Below are 13,493 nucleotides of genomic sequence, written 5' to 3' on the forward strand. Positions count from 1 at the left end.
TAATATCTAATCTGTGTCTCCTCCCATTCAGTTTCATCCCATTGCTTCTAGTCTTTCCTTGTGCAAATGAGAATAAAGTTGATCCTTCTACAATGTGACAGCCCTTTAGATATTTGTAGACAGCTATTAAGTCTCCTCTCAGTCTTCTCTTTTGCAAACTAAACATTCCCAAATCCTGCAACCTTTCCTCATAAGACAGGGTTTGCAGACCGGTCACCATTCTGGTCGCTCTTTTCTGAACTTGCTCCAGTTTGTTGATGTCTTTTTTAAAATGTGGTGCCCAAAACTGGACACAATATTCCAGATGAGGTCTGACCAAAGAGGTCTGACCACATCTGGCCAGACTTCTCCAAGTAGCAAATGGTATCGTTGTTGTTTTTTCTGAACTGATGTCACAGCAATATGTCTTCTAATTTTGAAATGAAGTAAACGTGATGTGTCTTTCATCTGTGATTAGTCCTCTAAAGATGTTTAGAACATCCTTGCTTTCTTAGTTCCTTTAAAAACATTATAAGGCTACGTGCCAGTGATCAAGAATAGCAGCGTTTTGGATGCTGCTTTCTAGGTTACAAGAATACTGGATGGGATTTATAGAAATCCCATATCCACTGTGCTTCTATTTGACACTGAGTAAACTAACCCGCGGTGTGGGTTTATGAGCCGCAGCATGTCAATTTTTGTTGTGGAGATTTTTGTTGTGGAGACCCTGGTGTCTGCAACATAAATTTCCACAATAAAAATGTATTGGATGCGGTAAATGCACATTGTTCAGTGAACACAAGCGGATTTACTTGCGTGATTAGAATGCAGCGAAAATATGCTGCATCCAAAGCGCTGCTACCTCCTGATCAAGGTATCGTAGCCTTAGTGTACTTTGAAAGATTGATGCTTTGAATCTGTTTTGAAGGCAAAGAGAGGTCACACCAAATAATGATTTGATTTAGTTTTCTCTTTTGTTCATTTACTTTGATTTTTTGTTAAAGGGAACCTGACAGCAGATCATGAGCAGGTGGTATCAGACACTGGCTGTATGATTTCAGTCATATGCGTAGGATATTAAAAGTCAACACACCCTTATTAAAATGTCAGATTTTTGTCATGTAAAAAAAATCTTGCCACAATGAATCATTTCATGTTTTTTTTCCACTTTTACGATCACTCATAACATGCACAAATCCATTGAGAAACAAACTGAAATAATTTAAGAATTAAAAAAAATAACAAAACTAAAATAATATGGTTGCATAAGTGAACACCATCGTTCCAACTGGGGATGTGGTTCTTTCCAAATTAGTCAATCACATTTATACTCATATTAAATAGTAGTCAGTACAATGCCATTTAAGAAATCGCTTATTTTAACAGACTGGTGACAATTTGGAAAATGTTTTTTTTGTCAGCAGTAACTCTAAAGAGAAATTATTGTATTTATTTCATGAATTAATAGTACATATGAAAACTTTGTAATATATTTTATCAGAAAAGTCTGCTTCTCTCTTCTCTATCTGGACCGATCTTTCAATCTGAATTCATAGGTTAAAGCTGTAAAATATGTATTTGGTGAAAATAGATTTTCACATTAGAGATAGGAGAAGAACAGTAACTCCTTATAATATTCTATGGAGAGGAAGGCGCTAGAGGCAGACACAAATATGCTGCTGCAAATTTTCCTGAAACGACGGTTAAAAAAAGTTATCCATTACTTGGACAGCTCCTTCTCGTAACTCACGCTTGGCTCCCATAAATTAAAATAGCTTATACTCGCCTCCCATGCTGGCGCCATTCCATCGGTGTTGGCACTTGCTCTCCCGGGGCTCCGTGTGGTTGTTTTGACTTGTGAGCCCAGTGCCCAATCAGCGCTGGCATCACCTTTCCCGCCTCCTGTCGAATTGAACATGAAGAGGAAGTCCTAGATCAGCTGCAGTTTGGACTTCCTCTTCATATTTAATTCATAAGAGGGCTGGAACAGTGACGCCAGCACTGATTGGGCACCGAGGTTTTGTGTCACAACAACTGCACAAGAGCCCCGGGACCGCTAGTGCCAACACCACTGGAATGGTGGTGAGGCACAGGAGGTGAGTATAAGCTTTTTACTTTATTGGGGCCAAACATTTAGATCATGACGGGGTTGTCCTAGTACTAGACAACCCATTTAATCTTAAAATCCATGGTAAAAAAAAGTTAAGTGCTAGAATCATTAAAGCTTTCATGCCAGAATTCTGCCGTAAAAGCTTTAAAAAGTCTCAAAATTTAGGCGCAAATTGGAGTTAGCCAGTTTCTCCAAACACCACCAAAATGGGCTTAGCTAGATTGAGACAGGGCGTGGCAGCTGACGCTCAGCAAGTTCATGTCAAGCAGTGGTGTTCGCTGTGCCACAAGTCTTACACTAGCAGGGGATAGAGTAGGATTTGTGGTGAGACGCACACTAAGGCACAAGCCACTTTTCAGATGCTCCTAATACATTGAGGCTTGAGCCTCTTAATGAACCCGGAGTGTCTGACTCTAGCACACTCCTCATCAAGACCGGCGTGAACAAAACTAGTCTTGATGAATCGGCTCCCACCTTCGTGATCTTTTGTATGCACTGCTATGAGCATTGTTTGTATTTGACTCATTATCTTATTTGAGACTAAAGTGATATAAGTTAGTTTCACAAATATACCATATTTTTCGGGTTATAAGATGCACTTTTTTCCTCCAATTTTGGAATGAAAATGAAGGTGCATCTTATAATCCAAAGTGAGCTTACTGAGGCGGGTTGGCGGAGGTGAAGTAGGGTCAGAGGAGGTAGGGTTGCTGCTTCAGGAGGCCAGCAGCAGGAGTGCGGCGATGCTGCAGTTCCTGGGCGCTCATTAGATGTCAGTGCCAGTGAGTGGAGTCCCCTTTCCCATTCAGGTCCCAGCAGTGGGCTTCAGGAAAATGGCCACCAAAGGCAGTACATGAACAGATTGAGATCTCGGAAGTATAAACTGTTTGAGCCCACAGAAAACTGTATGCCAATAATCTAATTATACAAAAAGAAGAAATGTACTAATACATTTGTGCAGATTATTTTTAAGCATGTATTTGCTTCATTGCTTCCCAATGTTTCAAAATTATGTTTACTTTCATTGTGTCTCCTTCATTGCCTCTACTGCAGATTCATCAGTCAATACTGAGCCAACCTAAATTTTGCCAAATCATGTTTCAATAGAAATAAGCAGATGAACAGCTATTTTAAATGGAACAAAATTACAATTGAGAGGAAAATATAATAATTTACTGTTACTGATATCATCATTTTTTCTTTTCTGCAGATTTATCAGACTGTGCACTGAGCTCTTTCCCAACCGGGTTGTATTTAGCCACAAATGCAGTTGCTGACAAAATCCTCTCAATCTCATTGACTAATAATCAGCTTAAAAGCCTTCCAGGAAAATTCTGTACTGTTTTCAAAGAACTACAAGGTATGTGCAATGTCCCAATTTGCTCTACAGCTAAAAAGTAACAATCATCTTTTGAGCTTTTAGCTTTTATGGGAAACTGCAACTGTCCCCACTTAAACCCTTTTATTCAAGTCACATTGTATATATTAAAGAATACCTGTTGTTTATAAAAAAAAAAAAAAATTTTGGACATCTCATGGTGATGTCAGAAGTAAACTGCAGACACTGAGACCTTACAAATTGCTCATATGAAGGGGCAGATGAATTAATATATACAGTCATGGCAGAAGGTGTTCGCTCCTTTAAAATTGCTCCAGAAAATGAAGTATTTCTTCCAGAAAATTATTGCAATTATTCATGTTTTGTTGTGCACACATATATTTTAATTGTGTGTATTGGAATAACAAAAAAAAACAGGAAAAAAGGGCAAATTTGACATTATTTCACACAATATGCCAAAAATGGGACAGACAAAATTGTTGGCACCTTTCCATAATTGTGAGTAAACAACTTTGTTTCAAGCATGTGATGCTTGCTCAGACTCACCTGTGGCAAGTAAAAGGTGTGAGCACACCTGAAACAAGATAAAAAGGAGAGTTGACTCAATCTTTGCATTGGGTGTCTTTGTGTACCACACTAAGAATGGAAAAAGGGAAAGAGGAGAAGAAAACTATCTGAGGACTTGAGAACCAAAATTGTTGAAAAATATCAACAATCTCAAGGTTACAAGTACATCTCCAGAGATCTTGATGTCCCTTTGTCCATGGTGTGCAGCATAATCAAAAGATTTACAACCCATGGCACTGTAACTAATCTCCCTGGGCGGCAGAGAAATGTGATGAAAGGTTGCGACGCAGGATAGTCTGGATGGTGGATAAGCAGCCTCAATCAAGTTTCAATTAAATTCAAGCTGTCCTGCTGGCTCATGGTGCATCAGTGTCAGTGCGAACTATCCGTCGACAAGTGAATGAAATGAAACACTATGGCAGCAGACCAAGAAGGACCCCATTGCTGACACAGAAAAGCTAGACTGCAGATTGCCAAAATGTATGTGAATAACCCAAAATCCTTCTGAAAAAGCATCTTATGGCCAGATGAGACCAAGATAGAGTTATTTGGTAAAGCACATCATTGTACTGTGTACCGAAACCGGAATGAGTCCTACAAAGAAAAGAACACAGTGCCTACAGTCAAATATGGTGAAGGTTCAAGATATTTTGTTTTTTTTTTTCTGACTCTGACACTGGGTGCCTTCACTGTGTGCAAGGCATCATGAAAGCTGAAGATTCCGAAAGAATTTTGGTTCGCAATGTAGTGCCCAGTGTCAGAAAGCTGGGTTTGCGTCCTAGGTTATGGGTCTTCCAGAAAGACAATGACCCCAAAAATACTTCAATAGTCACCCATAAATGGATGGACCAAAGTGCTGGAGAGCTCTGAAGTGGCCAGAGTCAAGATCTAAATCCCATTTATCACCTGTGGAGAGATCTTAAAATTACTGTTGGGAGAAGGCACCCTTCAAATATGAGAGACCTGGAGCAGTTTGCAAAAGAAGAGTGGTCCAAAAGTCCGGATGAGAGGTATAAGGGTGTGTGACCTCTGCAGATCCACTGCAGAACCGCAAAGTACAATATAATGTTAATCAATTGGTTTTAGAATCTGCAGTGCACACATTGGGCCCTCATACCGTCCTCATGGAGTCGGTTTCTAACCGTTTGTGCTGATACATGCACATTTGTGGCCTGCTGGAGGTCATTTTGCAGAGCTCTGGCAGTGCTCCTCTTGTTCCTCCTTGCGCAAAGGTGGAGGTAGCGGTCCTGCTGCTGGGTTGTTGCCCTGCTACGGCCCCCTCCACATCTACTGGTGTACTGGCCTGTCTCCTGGTAGCGCATTCAGCCTCTGGACACTACGCTGACAGACACAGCAAACCTTCTTGCCACAGCTCGCATTGATGTGCCATCCTGGATGAGCTGCACTACCTGAGCCACTTGTGTGGGTTGTAGAGTCCGTCTCATGCTACCACGAGTGTGAAAGCACAACCATCGTTCAAATGTGACCAAAACATAAGCCAAAAAGCATTGGTACTGAGATGTGGGCTGTGGTCCCCACCTGCAGAACCACTCCTTTATTGAGTGTGTCTTGATAATTGCCAATAATTTCTATCTGTTGTCTATTCCATTTGCACAACAGCATGTGAAATTGATTGTCAATCAGTGTTGCTTCCTAAGTGGACAATTTGATTTCACAGAAGTTTGATTTACTTGGAGTTATATTCTGTTGTTTAAGTGTTCCCTTTATTTTTTTGAGCAGTGTGTGTGTGTATATATACATACATACATCTACTGTTCATGTAATGTGATGCGATACCCTCTCCTGCTGTCTGTGTTGCCATTTTACTGCTGTGTTCTCTACCCTGATCTGTTTATATCAGCAAAGGATTTTGATATTTTTGTATATTTATGATGCATGTAGCTATTTTTACCTCCCTATTTGTTGCATGATCCTTCATCCTCTGTTGCATCTTTTGTGAGTGTTTTTTCCAATATAAAAATAAATATGAAACCAAGGGCGCTAAGCACAAAAATACGGTACAAAGCAGCTAGTTATTGGACAAAACTACCTAATTTGTCTAGTAAAGTCAATAAAAAATGCTGATTAGAACTCGCGCTAATATACACTCACTGGCCACTTTATTAGGTACACCATGCTAGTAACGGGTTGGACCCCCTTTTGCCTTCAGAACTGCCTCAATTCTTCGTGGCAGAGATTCAACAAGGTGCTGGAAGCATTCCTCAGAGATTTTGGACCATATTGACATGATGGCATCACACAGTTGGCGCAGATTTGTCGGCTGCACATCCCTGATGCGAATCTCCCGTTCCACCACATCCCAAAGATGCTCTATTGGATTGAGATCTGGTGACTGAGGAGGCCATTTGAGTACAGTAAACTCATTGTCATGTTCAAGAAACCAATCTGAGATGATTCGAGCTTTATGACATGGCGCATTATCCTGCTGAAAGTAGCCATCAGATGTTGGGTACATTGTGGTCATAAAGGGATGGACATGGTCAGCAACAATACTCAGGTAGGCTGTGGCGTTGCAACGATGCTCAATTGGTACCAAGGGGCCCAAAGAGTGCCCAGAAAAAATTCCCCACACCATGACACCACCACCACCAGCCTGAACCGTTGATACAAGGCAGGATGGATCCATGCTTTCATGTTGTTTACGCCAAATTCTGACCCTACCATCCGAATGTCGCAGCAGAAATCGAGACTCATCAGACCAGGCAACGTTTTTCCAATCTTCTACTGTCCAATTTCGATGAGCTTGTGCAAATTGTAGCCTCAGTTTCCTGTTCTTAGCTGAGAGGAGTGGTACCCAGTGTGGTCTTCTGCTGCTGTAGCCCATCTGCCTCAAAGTTCGACGCACTGTGCGTTCAGAGATGCTCTTCTGCCTACCTTGGTTGTAACGGGTGGCAATTTGAGTCACTGTTGCCTTTCTATCAGCTCGAACCAGTCTGCCCATTCTCCTCTGACCTCTGGCATCAACATGGCATTTCCAGCCACAGAACTGCCGCTCACTGGATTTTTTTTCTTTTTCGGACCATTCTCTGTAAACCCTAGAGATGGTTGTGCGTGAAAATCCCAGTAGATCAGCAGTTTCTGAAATTCTCAGACCAGCCCTTCTGGCACCAACAATCATGCCACGTTCAAAGGCACTCAAATCACCTTTCTTCCCCATACTGATGCTCGGTTTGAACTGCAGGAGATTGTCTTGACCATGTCTACATGCCTAAATGCACTGAGTTGCCGCCATGTGATTGGCTGATTAGAAATTAAGTCTTAACACACAGTTGGACAGGTGTACCTAATAAAGTGGCCAGTGAGTGTATGTACCCAATTGTTAAAATGGTAAATAAATGTTATCATCCCCTATACATAGAGGAGGGCTGAATAAAGTGCACGACAAATCCCTGAGGAAGGAATCAGTGGATTCCGAAACGCGTAGGAAAGTATTGTGGCTCCTTGTGCGCTCCATAGCCAGTCATGTGATTCATCACTTGACCATGACGTCACGCAAGGTCCTGCAGCGTCTCTGCACCTTGCCGGCTTGAGTCCTGACGCGGCGCCTGTATCATGTACAAGCGGCCGCTGGCACTACTTAGAAGGATGTCTGTCACCTGCCGGGACAGCGTCCGTATATCCAGATCCTGCTCACCTTCATCTGGGACACCTTTGAACGCTTGGATACTAACTGCAAACAGAGACATTGTGCTTGCCCAGGAAGGACAATCACCCAGCTTTTCCAAAGGAATTCACTCCAAGGGTAACTACTCCCTCATGCAACTTTAAAACTACACAGAGGTAATTTTTTGATTTCTCTATTTTTGTTCTCTAATTTGTCGTGCACTTTATTCAGCTCTCCTCTATGTATAGTGGCTGATAACATTTATTTACCATTTTAACAATTGGGTACATTTATTAGCGTGAGTTCTAATCAGTGTTTTTTCCAATATAAATATAAATACCACTTTTGATGCATAATTACTATTTTAGTAGCCTCTTTGAAGTGTTTCAGTAGATGACACGTGTCCCTCAACAGCTGCCAATGGCAGATTTTAAAGTAACGCTAGCTCCAGTTTGCCTGCTGCATGACATACTCAGTTATTGCCTTTTTGCTGTTCGTACAGATGTTCCAACATACCAAGTTGAATACCATCACGTTACAACATTGCAAATCAGGCAGAAAGCTGTGTTTCAGCAAAACCATGGGGGCGAGATTCGCCGCATAAGAATAGTTGAAACAAATAGATGCTTTATTGGCCATGGCCTCCCCGTTCTGCGTGCAGATATTTATTTAAGAAAATTTAAGAAACTTAAATGCAGGATGTATGCCAGGTGTAAGGCAGCGGCTTTCACATCCATGCAGTAATGAGGCAGTGACCCAAAAAAGTTCAACTTAAGTGTCTTTATTTGCCAACCTATAAAATGAATCCAATTTTATTATCCGCTTTACAGCCACAACATGCATATTTGTCCATTGCAGTGTGTGACTGCACCACCATATTACTCGTGAGTGCTGCAATGACTTTGCTCTAGACTCTGGGTCTGATATGTGTCTAGTCTCACAGAGTGAGATACACAGAAACTCTTGCTTGCAAACCAACCCTTATCTGCAGAGTTAAATGTGAATCGTGGCCATGGGCCAAGCTGAAAGTATAGATCCTTTCCACTACCTTCCTACAGATCTCTATAAAAATAAAAAGCCCATGTCAGGTTTTTTAAATTTGCACTCTTTAATGGAGTGTCACGTCGCTGTCAGGCTCAGGGCCTGCTGTTCCAGCTTCGGCCACTAGGAGGCGCCGGACTGACGCGTCGCCGCCAGACTCGGGGCCTGCTGTTCCGGTCTTGGCCACTAGGAGGCGCCGGAACGTCACATCGCCGTCGGACTCGGGGACGGCTGTTCCTGTCTCGGCCACTGGGAGGCGCCGTGGTTTGCCCCTGGGTGAGGGTGGTGACAGAGAAGAGGCTCCTGCGAAGGCATCTGGTGGGCGCAGGCTCTGCCCCTCTGTCAGTCATGTAGGGCTTACTGTATCTCCATCTGGCCTGGTCTTGGGGCCGGTCCTAATTACATCATCAGTAGAGTTGAGCGACTTTTGGATTTTTAGGGTCGCTTTTCGTTTCGTGAAACCCGACTTTTCCAAAAGTCGGGTCGAGCAAGATCGTCCGATTATAGGGAAAAGTCGGGGTCGTCCCGAAACACGAAACCCAATGTAAGTCAATGGGGAATAAAAGTCGGCAGTGAGAGGAGGACAGGAAACACACCTACAGTGCCCATTTGAATGCCAAAAGCATCAATTCTTCTTACTTAAGCTTGTCAACCTTAATTAACTTCATAATACAAGTTACGCACTGAAAAATGGGGGTTATTTGGCTAAATTTGTGGGGGGGGAGGGCTGGCTGCAGGTTTTCATGTGCCCTGGGCGAAAGAGCGCCCCTTTAACACATACCACAACTCATCATGCTCCGATACGGCAGAGAAATAGCGGTATAGTACAATGAAAAATACCTCACTTTTTACATCTCATGACGAGGCCCATCTATTTCTCCATACAAAATCATTGGTCCCATATAATGTTTGAAACAGTATATGATGAGCTCCACATAATGCTACAGTATATGTTGGTCCCCATGGATGAAGCTCCACTGTCTTATGGGCCCAAATAATGCTCCAAACATAATGGGCCCCATTTCTAATGCTCTAGTGTATAATGGGCCCTGTAAATGCTGCTCCAGTGTCTGATGTCCACCTTTGGAATGTTCCAGTGTATGGTGGGCCCCATCTATCATTCTCCAGAGTATAGTGCTCCCCAAAAATTGCTGTCCCAACATAGAAAACAATCAAATAAGTCTCCTCACTAGGGAATCCCTGTACTTGTCTGGACAGGTGCTGTAGCTTGCTTAACAGCTCGCCAGCCGTTCTCACGCCCAGTATGGATTGCACGTGATTGCACAAAGGTTAGAAAGGGTACCGTATCCCTGGATAACATGTATGGATAGCGTACACATTCAAAATATATGTCTATACAGCATGAGGCAGGCTCAGACGGTGTTAGGCCCAGTATGGATTGCACGTCATTGCACAAAGTTTAGAAAGGGTACCGTATCCCCGGATAACATGTATGGATAGCGTACACATTCAAAATATATGTCTATACAGCATGAGGCAGGCTCAGACGGTGTTAGGCCCAGTATGGATTGCACGTCATTGCACAAAGGTTAGAAGGGGTACCGTATCCCCGGATAACATGTATGGATAGCGTACACATTCAAAATATATGTCTATACAGCATGAGGCAGGCTCAGACGGTGTTAGGCCCAGTATGGATTGCATGTCATTGCACAAAGGTTAGAAGGGGTACCGTATCCCCGGATAACATGTATGGATAGCGTACACATTCAAAATATATGTCTATACAGCATGAGGCAGGCTCAGATGGTGTTAGGCCCAGTATGGATTGCACGTCATTGCACAAAGGTTAGAAGGGATACCGTATCCCCGGATAACATGTATGGATAGCGTACACATTCAAAATATATGTCTATACAGCATGAGGCAGGCTCAGACGGTGTTAGGCACAGTATGGATTGCACGTCATTGCACAAAGGTTAGAAGGGGTACCGTATCCCCGGATAACATGTATGGATAGCGTACACATTCAAAATATATGTCTATACAGCATGAGGCAGGCTTAGACGGTGTTAGGCCCAGTATGGATTGCACGTCATTGCACAAAGGTTAGAAGGGGTACCGTATCCCCGGATAACATGTATGGATAGCGTACACATTCAAAATATATGTCTATACAGCATGAGGCAGGCTTAGACGGTGTTAGGCCCAGTATGGATTGCACGTCATTGCACAAAGGTTAGAAGGGGTACCGTATCCCCGGATAACATGTATGGATAGCGTACACATTCAAAATATATGTCTATACAGCATGAGGCAGGCTCAGACGGTGTTAGGCCCAGTATGGATTGCACGTCATTGCACAAAGGTTAGAAAGGGTACCGTATCCCCGGATAACATGTATGGATAGCGTACACATTCAAAATATATGTCTATACAGCATGAGGCAGGCTCAGACGGTGTTAGGCCCAGTATGGATTGCACGTCATTGCACAAAGGTTAGAAAGGGTACCGTATCCCCGGATAACATATATGGATAGCGTACACATTCAAAATATATGTCTATACAGCATGAGGCAGGCTCAGACGGTGTTAGGCCCAGTATGGATTGCACATCATTGCACAAAGGTTAGAAGGGGTACCGTATCCCCGGATAACATGTATGGATAGCGTACACATTCAAAATATATGTCTATACAGCATGAGGCAGGCTCAGACGGTGTTAGGCCCAGTATGGATTGCACGTCATTGCACAAAGGTTAGAAGGGGTACCGTATCCCCGGATAACATGTATGGATAGCGTACACATTCAAAATATATGTCTATACAGCATGAGGCAGGCTCAGACGGTGTTAAGCCCAGTATGGATTGCACGTCATTGCACAAAGGTTAGAAGGGGTACCGTATCCCCGGATAACATGTATGGATAGCGTACACATTCAAAATATATGTCTATACAGCATGAGGCAGGCTCAGACGGTGTTAGGCACAGTATGGATTGCACGTCATTGCACAAAGGTTAGAAGGGGTACCGTATCCCCGGATAACATGTATGGATAGCGTACACATTCAAAATATATGTCTATACAGCATGAGGCAGGCTCAGACGGTGTTAGGCCCAGTATGGATTGCACGTCATTGCACAAAGGTTAGAAGGGGTACCGTATCCCCGGATAACATGTATGGATAGCGTACACATTCAAAATATATGTCTATACAGCATGAGGCAGGCTCAGACGGTGTTAGGCCCAGTATGGATTGCACGTCATTGCACAAAGGTTAGAAGGGGTACCGTATCCCCGGATAACATGTATGGATAGCGTACACATTCAAAATATATGTCTATACAGCATGAGGCAGGCTCAGACGGTGTTAGGCCCAGTATGGATTGCACGTCATTGCACAAAGGTTAGAAAGGGTACCGTATCCCTGGATAACATGTATGGATAGCGTACACATTCAAAATATATGTCTCAGGAGGCAGGCTCAGACGGTGTCAGGCACAGTATGGATTTGACGGCCCAGATTACACAGCGGAGGAGCAGGGAGAGGTAAAGATTGCAAATGCTGGGGCCCTGGCCAAGCAAGGGGGGCCCACTCGTGGGCGTTGGTACTGGCACTGGGCCCATCATAGTACAGCGGTGTGTCTGACGGCGGGTGTGCACCACCACCGTCAGAGACACTTGATTGCACTATGAGGGACCCTGTGCCAGTGCCCGCGCCCAAGAGTCGGCCTAGCCACCTGTCCAGGGCAACGGCACTCGCACGGTGTCGTGCGCTAGGTGGTGACCCCGGCCATGGGGGGGGAGGCAGCACAGTTAGGGAGTTTTAGAAAGTGGCATATGTTGATGTTGGACATTCAGCTGATGCAAAAGGCGAAATAGGTGAAGTACCAGGAAGAGGTGGACCAAAGCAAGCCATTTTTCTGTCACCCTATGTGTCATCAGGGGAAGGTGGGACAAAATCCTTGGAAACCCATGCGTGGTTCATTTTAATGAAGGTTAGATCATCCACATTTTGGGTTGACAGACGGGTCCTTTTTTCTGTCAGGATTGATCCAGCTGCACTGAAGACTCTTTCCGATAGCACACTTGCAGCTGGGCAAGCGAGCTCCTGTAAGGCATATTGGGCCAATTCAGGCCAGGTGTCCAGTTTAGCGGCCCAATAGTCAAAGGGGAATGACCTGTGTGGGAGAACATCGATATGGGAGGAAAAGTAGTTTGTAACCATAGTTGACAACTGCTGTCTCCTGTCACTTTCCATCGATGCAGTATTACCAGTTGTGTGAGCGGTATTTGAAAAATCAGTCCACAACATTGTCATGAAACCCCTGTCTCCAAGGCCACTTCTGCTGTGTGCACCACGAACACCTCTGCCAAGCTGCCCCCGGCCCGTACGGCTCGTGTGAGAACCATCACCGCTGCTGTGTGCTGGGAATGCCTCAAGCAACCGATTTACCAGAGTTGCTTGTTTATTAGCCAATATTAGGTCAAGGTTCTCCTGTGGCATGATGTTTTGTAATTTGCCTTTACAGCGTGGATCCAGGATGCTGGCCAACCAGTAGTCGTCATCGTTCATCATTTTGGCAATGCGGGGGTCCCTTTTTAGGATCCGCAAGGCATAATCTGACATGTGGGCCAATGTTCCCGGTGTCAATGATGCACTGCGAGTGCTGGGTGGAGGAGCACTTTCTGGCAAATCCACATCCCTCCAGTCACGCACAAACCCTGTACCAGACCTTGCCACGCCAACATTTTCACTTGCCCCACGAGATGCATCCTCCTCCCCTAAGTAATCATCCCCATCATCCTCCTCCTCCTCCTCTTCTTCCTCCACCTCGTCCAGGAGAGGTCCCTGAGCAGACAATGGCTGAA

General features: G+C 44.0%; 1 protein-coding gene across 1 annotated transcript in view; it reads left to right on the forward strand.

The window, feature by feature from the left end:
• Window positions 1-13,493, forward strand: part of LRRC20 (leucine rich repeat containing 20) — a 785,599-nt gene that overhangs the window by 251,289 nt on the left and 520,817 nt on the right. Inside the window, exon 3 of the mRNA XM_073585792.1 lies at window positions 3,297-3,446. Within this exon, the coding sequence (XP_073441893.1) occupies window positions 3,297-3,446 (150 nt within the window). The remainder of the gene's footprint in view (window positions 1-3,296; window positions 3,447-13,493) is intronic.

The sequence above is a fragment of the Dendrobates tinctorius genome, unplaced genomic scaffold (genome assembly GCF_039654945.1).
Source record: "Dendrobates tinctorius isolate UK_male_01 unplaced genomic scaffold, ASM3965494v1 ptg000089l, whole genome shotgun sequence".
Classification (NCBI taxonomy): domain Eukaryota; kingdom Metazoa; phylum Chordata; class Amphibia; order Anura; family Dendrobatidae; genus Dendrobates; species Dendrobates tinctorius.